The sequence below is a fragment of the Patella vulgata genome, chromosome 6, assembly GCF_932274485.2.
Source record: "Patella vulgata chromosome 6, xgPatVulg1.2, whole genome shotgun sequence".
In the NCBI taxonomy this organism is placed as follows: Eukaryota; Metazoa; Mollusca; class Gastropoda; family Patellidae; genus Patella; species Patella vulgata.
This window is the reverse complement of record NC_065884.2, coordinates 31,236,158-31,249,108: the sequence shown is the minus strand read 5'-3', so window position 1 is coordinate 31,249,108 and position 12,951 is coordinate 31,236,158. Positions and strand designations below refer to the sequence as shown.

The window sequence follows — 12,951 nt, the reverse complement described above, 5'->3', positions numbered from 1 at the left end:
CAATTTGCTAAGTACTGTGGAATGTTTTTCAAAAGTGAACCCCTTTCCAGGCCTTTAAAAGAGACGACGTATAAATATTTTGATTTTATTTAATTTTTAAAATCTTGCCCAATAGCTTCTGATTTTAAAATAATACAATTATCAATACCGTTGGTGTCATAATTATTGGAAAATAATGCTTTTTGTAAAAAATTAACTGTGGTTGCTATGGTAACAACCCAAACTCTTCATATTTTTCTCAAACTTACACAATCTATATCATTTGATATTACATGGGTTTCAAATATTTTAAACTGCTTACTTTAAAGTGTGGTGATGACCTTTTAGGTTATGGTAAATAGCGTTGAAAATGGTCAAAAATTGCATTTTTTTCCGTTTTAGTTGCTCTGACAACCAAAATTGATAATATATCGTGGACTGGCAATATGTCCATTCCTTCATATTTTATTAATGTCCCAAAAACGCCCCAAAAATAGGCAAATGTGTGCCACAGAAAATTGTTCAAAAATGAACATATATATTCAGCTCTTAAGAGAAGGCATATAGAAATTTTTACCTTTTTTTTTTTCGGTTAATCTTACTTGATAGCTACTGATTTTAAAATGCATAACAACCAGGTTAAATATTTCAGATATAACACGGGCAATTCCATGCAAATGTGGACATGGTTAGTAAACCAGCGGCTGCCAGGCAGGATACGCCCACATTTTCGAGAGATGGATAGAGAACAAGCTAAAAAGAAAGTGATTTTTCCTACAATCAAGGGCCATAATTCAGGAAATTACAATTCGATATGCGCAAATATCGAAAGGAACCAAGATCTTTGTGTTATAAACTTACATTTCAAGTTTCAAAAAAATCGGATAAAAATTGTGACCTCCATAGGATCCACAACCTTGATATACCTTATTTTTACGCTATTTGAGAACGAAGGGCGGCCATTTTGTCTGTCAGTTTTGGGCCGATTTTCACGAAATTCGAACTCAGCCGTCCTTATGGTGTAACGGTGATATAATAATACGTTTTTTTAAATCGGATAAAAATTATGACCTCTACAGGGTCCACAAGCAAAAAACGTGATTTTTCGTACAATCAGGGGCCATAATTCGGGACGTTACAGTCCGATATGCGCGAATATCTAAAGGAACCGAGATCTTTGGGTTATAAAATTACATTTCAAGTTTCAACAAAATCGGATAACCAGCGGCTGCCAGGCAGAATACGCCCACATTTTGGAGAGATGGATAAGAGAACAAGCTAAAAAGAAAGTATTTTTTCCTACAATCAAGGGCCATAATTCAGGAAATTATAATTCGATATGCGCAAATATCGAAAGGAACCGAAATCTTTGGGTTATAAACTTACATTTCAAGTTTCAACAAAATCAGATAAAAATTGTGACCTCTATAGGGTCCACAACCTTGATATACCATATTTTTACGCTATTTGAGAACGAACGGCGGACATTTTGTCTGTCAATTTTGGGCCGATTTTCAGGAAATACAAACTCAGTCGTCCTTAGGGTGTAACGGTAATATAATAATACGGTTTTTTGAATCGGATAAAAATTGTGACCTCTATGGGGTCCACAAGCTAAAAACGTGATTTTTCGTACAAACAGGGGCCATAATCCATGAAGTTTCGATCCGATACATGCCAATATCGAAAGCAGCCGAGATCTTTTGGAGATAAACCTATATTTCAAGTTTCGTCAAAATCGGATATGAATTGTGACCTGTAGAGTGTCCACAAACAATTGTGGACGGACGGACAGGGGCGACGACAATATACGTCCACATGAAAATGTGGGCGTATAAAAATTCTAGTGAACTTTTTATATAGCACCATTATCATTTACCTTGACATATATAGTAATATCATTAACTGATGTATGTGTAGCTATATAATGTTTTTGATTTAAAAGTTCCTAATTACTAATTTAAAGGAGCTAAATCACTAACATTTGGGACCTAGAAATTGACACAAGTGGGTCGCAACTCGTATAATACTGTAATATGAATGTATATAAACTGATATACATTCAATGGTTTCTGATTTTACTCTTATTTCAAATCAGTTATGTTCAGCGAAATAAGCCAGCAGTCTCAATTGAATGCAAATTTCTCGCGCCTGGTTATTCCAGTCTACATACGCCGTTTGGTTTGGTGCAATATGTCTAGCCTCGTTCCTCGAGTCTCTTGCTAGAACTGGGGCTGAAACGCATTATGGTACACGATTCGTATACCAATGGTAAAATGTTTATTTTGTCTTAAATATTGGAAATCAGAAGCCTATCTTTTTCCGGTAAGATCACAGCATCAATGTTGATTTAAATTGACAAATAATTTGTTTTTTCAATGTTGAAGATTTTGGATGATATTGAGTTAGAGACTTAGCTACTTTAAATAATTTTTTTCTGAAATTAGAAAATATAAATCATCTCCTTATTCAAAATAATAACAACAAATGTTGATATTCAACTGAGTCAGTTTTATAGTATATAATACGAAGTACATGGCACTCGTAACGTGAGTAACACAAAAAATGGAAAAACAATGATGGTTGAATTTTTTTTATGGTTACCTCAGCCATATTTTCTATAGAATATCTACTATTGACCATGTACTAAAAATAAATTGATTCAATATAAAATGTCATTTATTCTCCATATAATGGCACCTACAAATTTGTAACCTGAATAACAGAATCATTTATGTAACGTGAGTAACACAATATGTGATGTATGTGATTAACACACATTACCTCTATATATTTCAGCTACAATTATTTTTATACGCCCACATTTTCATGTGGACGTATTATACCATGGTCCCTGGACACTCTACAGGTCACAGTTTTTATCCAATTTTAACGAAACTTGAAATATAGGTCATCTCCACTCTACAGGTAACAATTTTCATCTGATTTGATGAAACTTGAGCTGCATGTTTATAACCCAAAGATCTTAGTTCCTTTTGATATTCGCGCATATCGGATTGTAACTTCCCGAATTATGGCCGCTGATTGTATGAAAAATCACGTTTTTAGCTTGTGGACACTCTAGAGGTCACAATTTTCATCTGATTTTGATGAAACTTGAAATGCATGTTTATAACCCTAAGATCTTGGTTCCTTTTGATATTCGCACATATCGGATTGTAACTTCCCGAATCATGACCTCTGATTGTATGAAAAATCAAGTTTTTAGCTTATGCACACTCTAGAGGTCACAATTTTCATCTGATTTTGATGAAATTTGAAACGCATATTTATAACTCAAAGATCTTGGTTCCTTTCGATATTCGCACATATCGGGTTGTAACTTCCTGAATTAGAGCCCTTGATTGTATGAAAAATCGAGTTCCTCTACAGTTAAGAATTTTTATCCCATATAAAAAACAGTTTGAATATATCACTGTTACACACTATATCGGATCGTAACTTCCCAAATTATGGCCCCTCATTGTATGGAAAGTCACGTGGTGGACACTGTATTATTATTATTCTAAATGAACTTGAACATATACTTTAAAGTGCTAATCCCGATAATTTTTTGGAGAATAAAACTGTTTAATTTTGTTTTAAAATCCCTTAAAATCCTCTACCTATGGTTCGAGCAACTAACTCAATATTTGTGATAAGTTTTCAAATAACTGAAACCCGTCAGTCTTCATCTGGTAATGGAGACCAGTGTCCCAAGCTGTATTATGCGGTGTCTAGATAAAACCAGACATTTTTTGTATAAAAATAATGTGTAGGTGAAATTTGCCTTTCGGTATTAAGTACAGCATTTGGGTCATTCACTATAGACCTCTCAATGAACGGGAATCAATTATCAGGTCTCCAACGAAAAAATTGACCCGAAATCTTAAAAGGGTTACGTGTCCAGATAAGCAGTTTTGACGGTCACGTCCAAATGACTCAATATTTTGAGCTGAAATTTTGAGATACGGTCAATACACCATTCCTCTATATTTTAGCGTTTAAATTTCATACATACTCAGTCTTTTATTTTTTAGAGTCTGTTCAAATAAGGGATAGTCCCTTTAAAAATTGAAATTAAAATTTTTGTAAGCTTATTTGTCGAAGATTTTAGATAACTTTGCACTGTTTAGTAAACCTACCAACAATTGGTTGAATAAGTGACTTAAGTACTACTAATAATTAGTATTATCTGTGGTTGGATTTATTTGAACTTATCCTGAAACATGTCATCACTTATAAAGTTTTATTTATAAGTATTCTTTAGTTTTGATTTTACAATATGAATGTAACGTGAGTAACAACATTTTCTACACGCTTCATTAAAAAAATCAGATCCTTTTCATATATTTATACTTTATTGCAAAGAAATAACTTAATAATATCCATACCTATTGCAATAAATACTTAATATAAATAAGAGATTAGACTTGAAAGTAATATTTATGTGCTAACAAAACATCAAAATTTTGGTGTACATTTCATGTAACGTGAATAACACCATGTTTTTCAGACTTCACCCCAAAAATTATTTAATTTTTGTTTACATTCTATCTTATTATTTCCTTCCATCATTGATGGATGCCCATACACAATATTTAACATATCAATGTAGATTGTTGTTTGTAGTCTTAATCTCAATATGGATGGAGTTCTTTAAATGTAACGTGAGTAACGCTGGAATTGCCCACATGGACAAGACTATTTTTGATGAAAAAATTGACCAAAATCACTTTGATGAAATAGAATTTTTGAGAAAACCTATGTAGTTTGGAGTTGCTAGTCATAATCTCAAAATCACCTTTTCCACCTACTATTTGCATACAAGGGGTAGCCATTTTGTCCAGCAGTTTTGGTCCAATTTTTACGAAATTCGAACTCAACTATCATTAGGGTGTAACGGTGATATACTTCAACGTTTTTTTTAAATCAGATAAAAATAGTGACCTCTAGAGGAAAAACAAGCTAACAACACGATTTTTCGTACAATCAGGGGCCATAATTCAGGAAGTTACGATCTGATATGCGCGAATATCGAAAATAAACAAGATATTTGATTTATAAACATGCATTTCAAGTTTCATCAAAATCGGATCAAAAATTGTGACCTCTAGACTGTCCACAGGCAGCCAAAAAACGTGATCTTTGGGAGATAGATCTATATTTCAAGTTTCGTCAAAATCGGATAAAAATTGTGACCTGTAAAGTGTCCACAAACAAATTTTGGACAGACGGACAGGGGCGATGACAATATACGTCCACATGAAAGCGCACCTTGACTGACATCCAGGAGCGTCCAGGAGAGTAGAGTGAGAGCGCTCCCTTTATGTGAAGGCCTGTTCTTCCATGGAAAAAATATCAGGGTTTCCAATAGTAGCAAAAGACTAGGATAAACCGTTTTATCTTTCATTAATGAGTTCAAAATAGTACTAACCTTTGGACCTTCATTTACCAGACGGATAAACTTGCCATCTTGATGTACTTCCAATATCTTTATATTTCCTGTAGAACTGAAAGTAAACACCATTATGTTTTTAGGACTGAAGGTCAAGATAAGAATTCTGTTTAGCTTCTTAAAAATTTCACTTATGGAATCCCAAGATTTCTATATCATCAAATTGATAAGAAAACATTTGTCCACAATAGCAGAAGTCAACTTGGAGTCAGTCTGACTATGTTTAAATATGAACTGGTTTCTAGGTGTAAACTCTCTAAACCGTTTACTAACTATACAATGTAATATGTTTAATAATCTCTTAATACAGATAATATCAGTAAGATATATCCACTAATCTCTCTTATAATGTATTACATACAGGTATTATTTTATACATACAGTGAAATCCCTCCATTAAGATCACCTGTATGACTGTCTAGATGTGGTCTTAATAGTGGGGTGGTCTCACTACTGAGTGAGCATGCTTAAGGCAATCTAAAAGAAAACCAGACACGGTGTTAGGTAAATTATATAGACATGTACTTTATTACTGATAACAGATATCAGATATCCCGGACCTCATAACCAAGGACAATGTCAGGCAACCTATCAGTCCATTCTTTCACAACATCCTCATCTTCAAAAATGAAATGTTGTGTCTTTGTCTAAATCTGCAGAGCCAACCATCTGATGCTTTAAAATCAGATTCTGGAATGTTTAGTTCTTTAGGTAATAGCAAAACTTTTTCACGAAGCATTGGACCAGAGATCAACACATCTTTACCATGCACAGGCTGAAAACACGCCCACATCAATGACGTTTTCTGTTGCCGTTTCTATTTTCTTTGTATCCATCAAGAATTTCTGCCTTTCTTTCCAAAATTGTCTGTACTTGGGTCTTACCAATGCCAAATTCTTCAACCAATTGTCTTTGGCTTCTACCCTCACTTTTTTTTGATAAGATCTACTTTCGCTTTCAGGGTTAAGTCTACACGAGTAAGCTTACAGGGTTTTTCCATTACGCAGGTGAAGGTAAAATACGAAATGATAAACTTGAATCCACAAGCTAAAAATACGATTTAAGAACAATTAGGGGCCATAATCCAGGAAGTTACGTTTGAATATGTACGATTATCAAAAGGAACTATGGTCTATGTAATATAAACATAAATTTAAAGTTTCATCAAAATCATATAAAAATTGTGGCCTCTAGAGGGTCCACAACCTTGATATAAAATATTTTTACACTATTTGCATATGAGGGGTGGCCATTTTGTCCGGCAGTTTTGGTCCAATTTTTTGGATACTAAACTGCAAAAAAACCTGTCAGTACGATTTCAAAATCAGAGAGGCACTTTAATCAAATCATTCTGAGAGTGTGGTTCCAGGTGCCAATGGCGTTCATCAATCGTCTTGTTCAGTAGGTCAAAATTTTCAAAATTCACATTTCCTCATTAAAAGCCACATAAGTACCTCTTTCATTGATTAAAAGTTTAATTTTCATGAAAAGAACATCTTTAGTGTTCAAAAATCGCATTTTGTAAAAGGCAATCTCAGAAAAGCCTGGCGCAACCCATCGGCTGTGTTTGATCTCGGTACGATGCTATTAGGTCTCCTCTGAATTTCATCCCAAAGATGTGCAATCGGGTTTAAGTCCGGACTAAGGGCTGGTCAGTGCATAACGTTGACACCATTCTGCTGTAGAAAGTCCCGAGTAATTCTGGCGGTGTGGTCACAGGCGTTGTCATGCTGGAAAACGTTTCGATGACATGCAAAATGTGGTATGATGTCGGTTCCAAGAGCTTGATCGATGTAGCGCACTGCTGTTATGCCGCCTCCTCTCCCCGGACCAAGATTTTGGAACACCACTGGATCCACTTCCTAGTTCAGGCCGATTCCACCCCAAACCATTATGCTTGGACCTCCCCGTGAGTCTTGTTCCATGACACATTGGTCAGAATAACACTGGCCACGTTGACGCCATATTCTGGTCCTGCCATCTGCAGTTGATACGCAATACCGACTCATCTGTGAACAGAACAGTTCTCTATTGCCTGTGTCGCTAGTTCTAGTGTTGTTGGGCAAACTGTAGACATTCACGTCGGTGGTGAGGGGGTGAGGATCGGTCCACGGTAAGGTCTACGGCAATGGATGTTCTCTCTGGTGAGACGTCGGCGCACTGTATGTGTACTGATGGGTCTTCCGTGTGTTCCCACTGTCTGACGTGCTGTCTCAGATGGCTGTGTGAAGGGATTCTGCACATGCTGACATCGCACATCATGGCGGTCTTGTTGCCTTGTGGTAACCCTTGGTCTACCAGTTCGGGGCCGGTCATCCGTGGTGTTGGTAGCCTGAAAGTGTTGCTGAAGCCCGTAGATGGTCCGTACATTGACCTGGAAGTGATTATCAATGGATTGGGCAGTGTGGCCAGCGTCGAGTCTTCCAAGCGCCTGGTTCCTCTGAGTTGCGTGAGTCGTGACATGCTGCTGACGTTATAGTGTGAATGACTCAACCAGGTATGGGGGTGCATTTTATAGGCCTGGTTACGGTGTACAGCACGTGCAGCATGAGTTACATGAAAATCATGAAGAACACATTATCATCTCAGAAGTCAGGTTGTGTTTTTGAGAACATTTCCAGGGTTCAATTCTGTGTTTGGGAAGGAGCCTTATTACTCAGGTAAAGTTGGAGATGTGGTCACAAATATACAATAAAAATATTTGGAAAGTTTTATGCAATGTGTCTATTCAGAGTAACATACCAACCTAGTTCACATATTATCATCATTATTATTACAGCATATTTATAGTGCACCCTTTCATATAACATGTTCAGGGGCACTTTACAAAGTGACAATGTAAATCATACATAAACAACAATCACAGTATGTAACATCATGCAGATAGCGTGGGTTTAATGTTGAAGGCTATACTATATTTCATTGAGTAGAACAAATATAGTACCGCTTCATAAATTTCTTGTAGTGTCACTATCTTTTCGTTTAGTATCTTAATATCCTTATCAACTACTTTTCTGATTGTGACTACTACACACTCACTGATAACATTCATTAATTTCTTCATATCATCTTTACTTATCTATATTCTTTACTTCTGTTTTTAATTGTTCTAAAGCTTCGAGGACACAGGCTATATCTATCGCACCCTCATTTCTATCAAAATCTGCTTTTGACTGAGATGTGGAACTTCTTGTTAGCGGGCCTTTCGGGTTTTCTATACTATTCAAAAAAAGTAGGGGATATTTGATTTTGGGGGCATAATACTAAAATATGCAAATGACTACGAAAAAAGTCACTATAGAACCTAACAGAAGAAACATTTCCAGTTACATGTGACGCCCAAACGCACCAATAGCTACCGCATGGAATGCAGGTGATGCTTGGGATCATCATGGGGGTCCAACCCAAGATTTGCACGACTCTGACTTTGAATGTTACAGTCATTGTGGCATTGAATTCCAGGGTGGAAACATCAGTTTAATTGTTTTAGTGACCAGAAAACAAATTTTGATATGCGTCGGTTTACCCAAAATGAAAGGTTACGTGCCCTTGGCATGCTACAGATCGGCACAACACAGGCGGTTGTGGCGCGGACGATGAATGTTTCTCAGTCTGTCATAAGCAGGCTATGGTCCAGATACCGTGATACACAATCTGTACAGGACAGACCACGCTCAGGTCGACCAAGGGCGACAACTCAAGCCCAGGATCGATTTATCCGTACCTTGGCCTTGAGAAATCGTGTCATCACAGCAAATCAGATCAGCGCTCGTCTTCAAACAGACACTGGTGTGAGAGTGAGTGGCCAGACGATTCGGAATCGACTGCATAGGGGTCACCTTCGCGCCCGACGTCCTCGCGTGATCCCTTGTTTGAGAGATCATCACATTCAGGCAAGACGTCGTTGGTGTAGGGATCGTCAACACTGGGATAATCGACGCTGGAGCAATGTGATGTTTTCAGATGAGTCAAGGTTCACTGTTGATTTTTTGGACAGACGTAGGAGGGTGTGGTGTCGTCGAAACGAGCGCTTCCAAGACGTTAACGTCATCAGACATGATCGATTTGGGGGTGGTTCTGTTATGGTGTGGGGAGGCATCACTGTTGCTGGAAGAACGGCTTTACATGTTGTTGCAGGGCGTGTTACAGGCCAATACTACCGGGACAACATCTTGGCAGTCCATGTTGTGCCGTTCGCACGACGTCATGGCCGCCGTTTCATCTTCCAGGATGACAACGCAAGATGTCACAGGGCCAGGATCGTTACAGGTTACCTCCAACAACAGAACATCACCACATTACCTTGGCCAGCACTGAGTCTCGACCTCTCCCCCATCGAGCATGTCTGGGACATGCTTGGACAGAGGTTACGTCAACGTCAACAACGTCCTGCCAATGTCCAAGAACTTGCTGCTGCGTTGCAACAGGAATGGGACAATCTGGACCAAAATGACCTTAGACGTCTCATTAGGAGTATGCCACGTCGGATCAATGCTTGTTTGGCAAACAGGGGAGGATTTACCCGTTACTGACTTGGTTGTGATGCTGTGGTAACTTTGCTGTTTGACCCCGGGTATCATTTTACCCTTATAATGGTCAGTCTGTGCCTTACTAAGTCTAACGATCATTTGGAATAAATCGATGAATGTGAACTTCATTTCATTTTGTCATTTGTTTCTTCGTCAGTTTCATTAGGTGACTTTAATAACACTTAAAAATCAAATATCCCCTACTTTTTTTGAATAGTATATTTTATCACTTGCTTTAGATGACATGCTGATCTACTGTATTACTAAAAGCAGTTGAACAAAACAGGTGTTTATGTCGTTAACACGGTTCACTGATGACTATGTAAACAAATGCTCACCCTGCTGAATACTGTACTATTAATTGTTTATTATAATGTTTCTTTGATTTTTATGAATTTATCAAGTAAACCTAATATATGTGACTCCAACCTGAACTTCTGATATAGTTCTCCGATGTATACTTCATCGTATTTTAGTTGAGATCTCAGAGCTCTTCCACACTAACCCGTCTTATGCCGCCATCTTGTTGACATTTCTTTTGCTGCTTAGTATATTTGCGTACGAGGAGCGGCCATTTTGTCCAGCAGTTTCGGTACGATTTTCACGCAATTCGACCTCAACCAACATTACAGCGTAACAGTGATATATTAGAAGTGTATAAAATATCATAGACAAAATAAAAAATTAAAGTCCATTGTATGCCTGTCTTTTAACTTAATTAAGGTTCAAAATGGGACATTTGAATGGATGCCTCAGAAGATTATTTTTCTAATGCAAAATAAACGTCTGTTAGCAATCTTTTTTTGTCTTTTAAAAATTTATTGACATGCATATCTCATACCACAATGGCTTTTTTCCAAATACTGCAAGTTAATTGTCACTACTATAATCAGTGTCGACCAGCAATAGCAAGGTAAACAGAGAACATGACTGAAAAGAAATCGGTCTTATCTACAGTGTATTTACATATTTTTACTGTATACCTGCCATTTCAAATAGAAGAAATAGTTGCATTTCTGAAACATATCTAAAAGGTTTTTATTACCGGTAATAAGACAATACTCACCTTGCTGTAGCTACAGTATAATCATGATATGTTGAAGGTAAGGTGCGGTCTAAAGGACATGTCGTAGGTTGTAGTTTTGGTTGCAGTGTATCCTGAGCCAGATCTTTAAACATTTCATCAAAATAATCCTGCCCCTGTCCTAAACTCGTTGGAACAAGCCGAACACCATGCGGTTGGGCTGAAAATATTTGTACATGGGATAACACTGTACAGTCAAACCTCTTTAGTTTCAATATTTTCGGCTCCCTAAGAATGAGCTGTATAATATTTGGGGCAGAAAAGGTGTTACTTATAGTATAGTGGGCATATCTGATTTAATGATTGTTCTACCCAGTTACATTGAATACAATGGTTATAATAATAATAACAACTAGACCTGCATGGCAGGACTGAATCGGCTTTCAGGCAACAGACCCGAAGAAAGCACACGAAAGTCCATTCCCTGGGCTATCGCACGATACTTTAGCTCTTTTGATTTGGTAATATCCAACGGAGAAATCACGTTTTTGGCAAAAATCTTCATTCTTTTTTTTTGGGACATTTTTTTCAAAATAATGGATTTTAGCAAATGATTGGTAGTCGGACTCCATCTAAGGACTAGTTACCTCCGTTATACCATTAGAACCATATTTAGAAATATAATGATTTTTCAACTTTTTTCAAAGATTGTCGCGCTTTTTGGACCATTTATACTATATTGAGACTTTTAAATTTGGATTCACACTCTAGACCATGTCAAGGCTCTAAGTAACAGAAGTTGAAGAAATGAAATAAGAGTAATTTGAATAGGCTCCAAAAAAGAAAATGCTAGATTTTCAGCGTCCTGCAATATATTGCATAAACAACAAATTTTTACCATTTGGATGTCACAAGACCGTCCATTGTTCGGGATATCCAATGTCACTTTAGATGTTCTCATTCGGTGATATCTGACGTAGTAATCACTTTTTTCGCAAGATCACCATTTTTTTTACTTTTTACGTTTTTTGGGGGGGTTTCAAAATATCAGATATTTTTGTGCCTGAGCTCCCTCCCCTTAAATAAACAAACTCATGGTCGAATGGATGAAAATGTCATTTATTAATGTAAATAACCTGATAACAAATTGACAAAACGTACTTCAATATGTCATTTAATTTACTTAATCTAATGTCGATACTGGCCGACACAAAAAATTCACGTACGCAATACGTCAATACAATTGACAGAAATACCAAGTATACTTAACTTATCACAATAATTGGCTTAACAACACTTCCCAACAGAACTAAACTACAATTAAAATCTCCAGCTATTGTTCACGTGTGGTCACTGGCAAGTACGCTCCGAGTGAAATCTCGCAAGACCACCTCGGTCACGAGGTCGGCTCAAATTACATTATTGTAATAATGTATATTTTCGACTACTTCCGGTTTTTGGATCATTGTCGGGATAGTTTTAACAAGTTGTTTAGATACTTGACTTTCTGTACCAGTACCAAAAGTTTCAGAAACATCCATTGAGCTGTTTTCAAAACAAAGAAAAATAGAAGAGCATTTTCAGTCATTTAAGGTCTTTTCTACTTTTTTCAAAGATTGAGGCTCTTTTTGGACCACTTATATTATTTCAAGGCTCCGAAACAGAAAATACTACATTTTCGGCGTACCATAATTTATTTTCTAACCATCGAAATCATATCATTCAGATGTCATATAAATTAGTCCATAACAGGGCTATCCAACGACACTTTAGTTCTTTTTCATTATTTGAATACTTCCGGTATGGAGATTATTGTCGGGATAGTTTTAATAACCGGTTTGGGCAATTAAATAGCTGCAGAGCTCTGTAATGATATATTACGTTATCTGATCAGATAAAATGCTTCTGAGAAATCCTATGTTCAAAAGTGCCAAAAATGCAAAAATGTCAAATATCGAAAA

At 36.8% G+C, this 12,951-nt stretch overlaps 1 protein-coding gene across 4 annotated transcripts in view; it reads right to left on the bottom strand.

Moving 5' to 3' along the window:
• LOC126825380 (non-neuronal cytoplasmic intermediate filament protein) overlaps nt 1-12,951 on the bottom strand; it is a 191,938-nt gene that overhangs the window by 81,178 nt on the left and 97,809 nt on the right. For all 4 annotated transcript variants that reach the window (XM_050554987.2, XM_050554986.2, XM_050554990.2 and 1 more), the window contains exons 9-10: nt 11,033-11,210; nt 5,417-5,492 (exon numbers count right to left, since the gene is read on the bottom strand). In XM_050554987.2, coding sequence (XP_050410944.1) covers nt 5,417-5,492; nt 11,033-11,210 — 254 coding nt within the window. The remainder of the gene's footprint in view (nt 1-5,416; nt 5,493-11,032; nt 11,211-12,951) is intronic.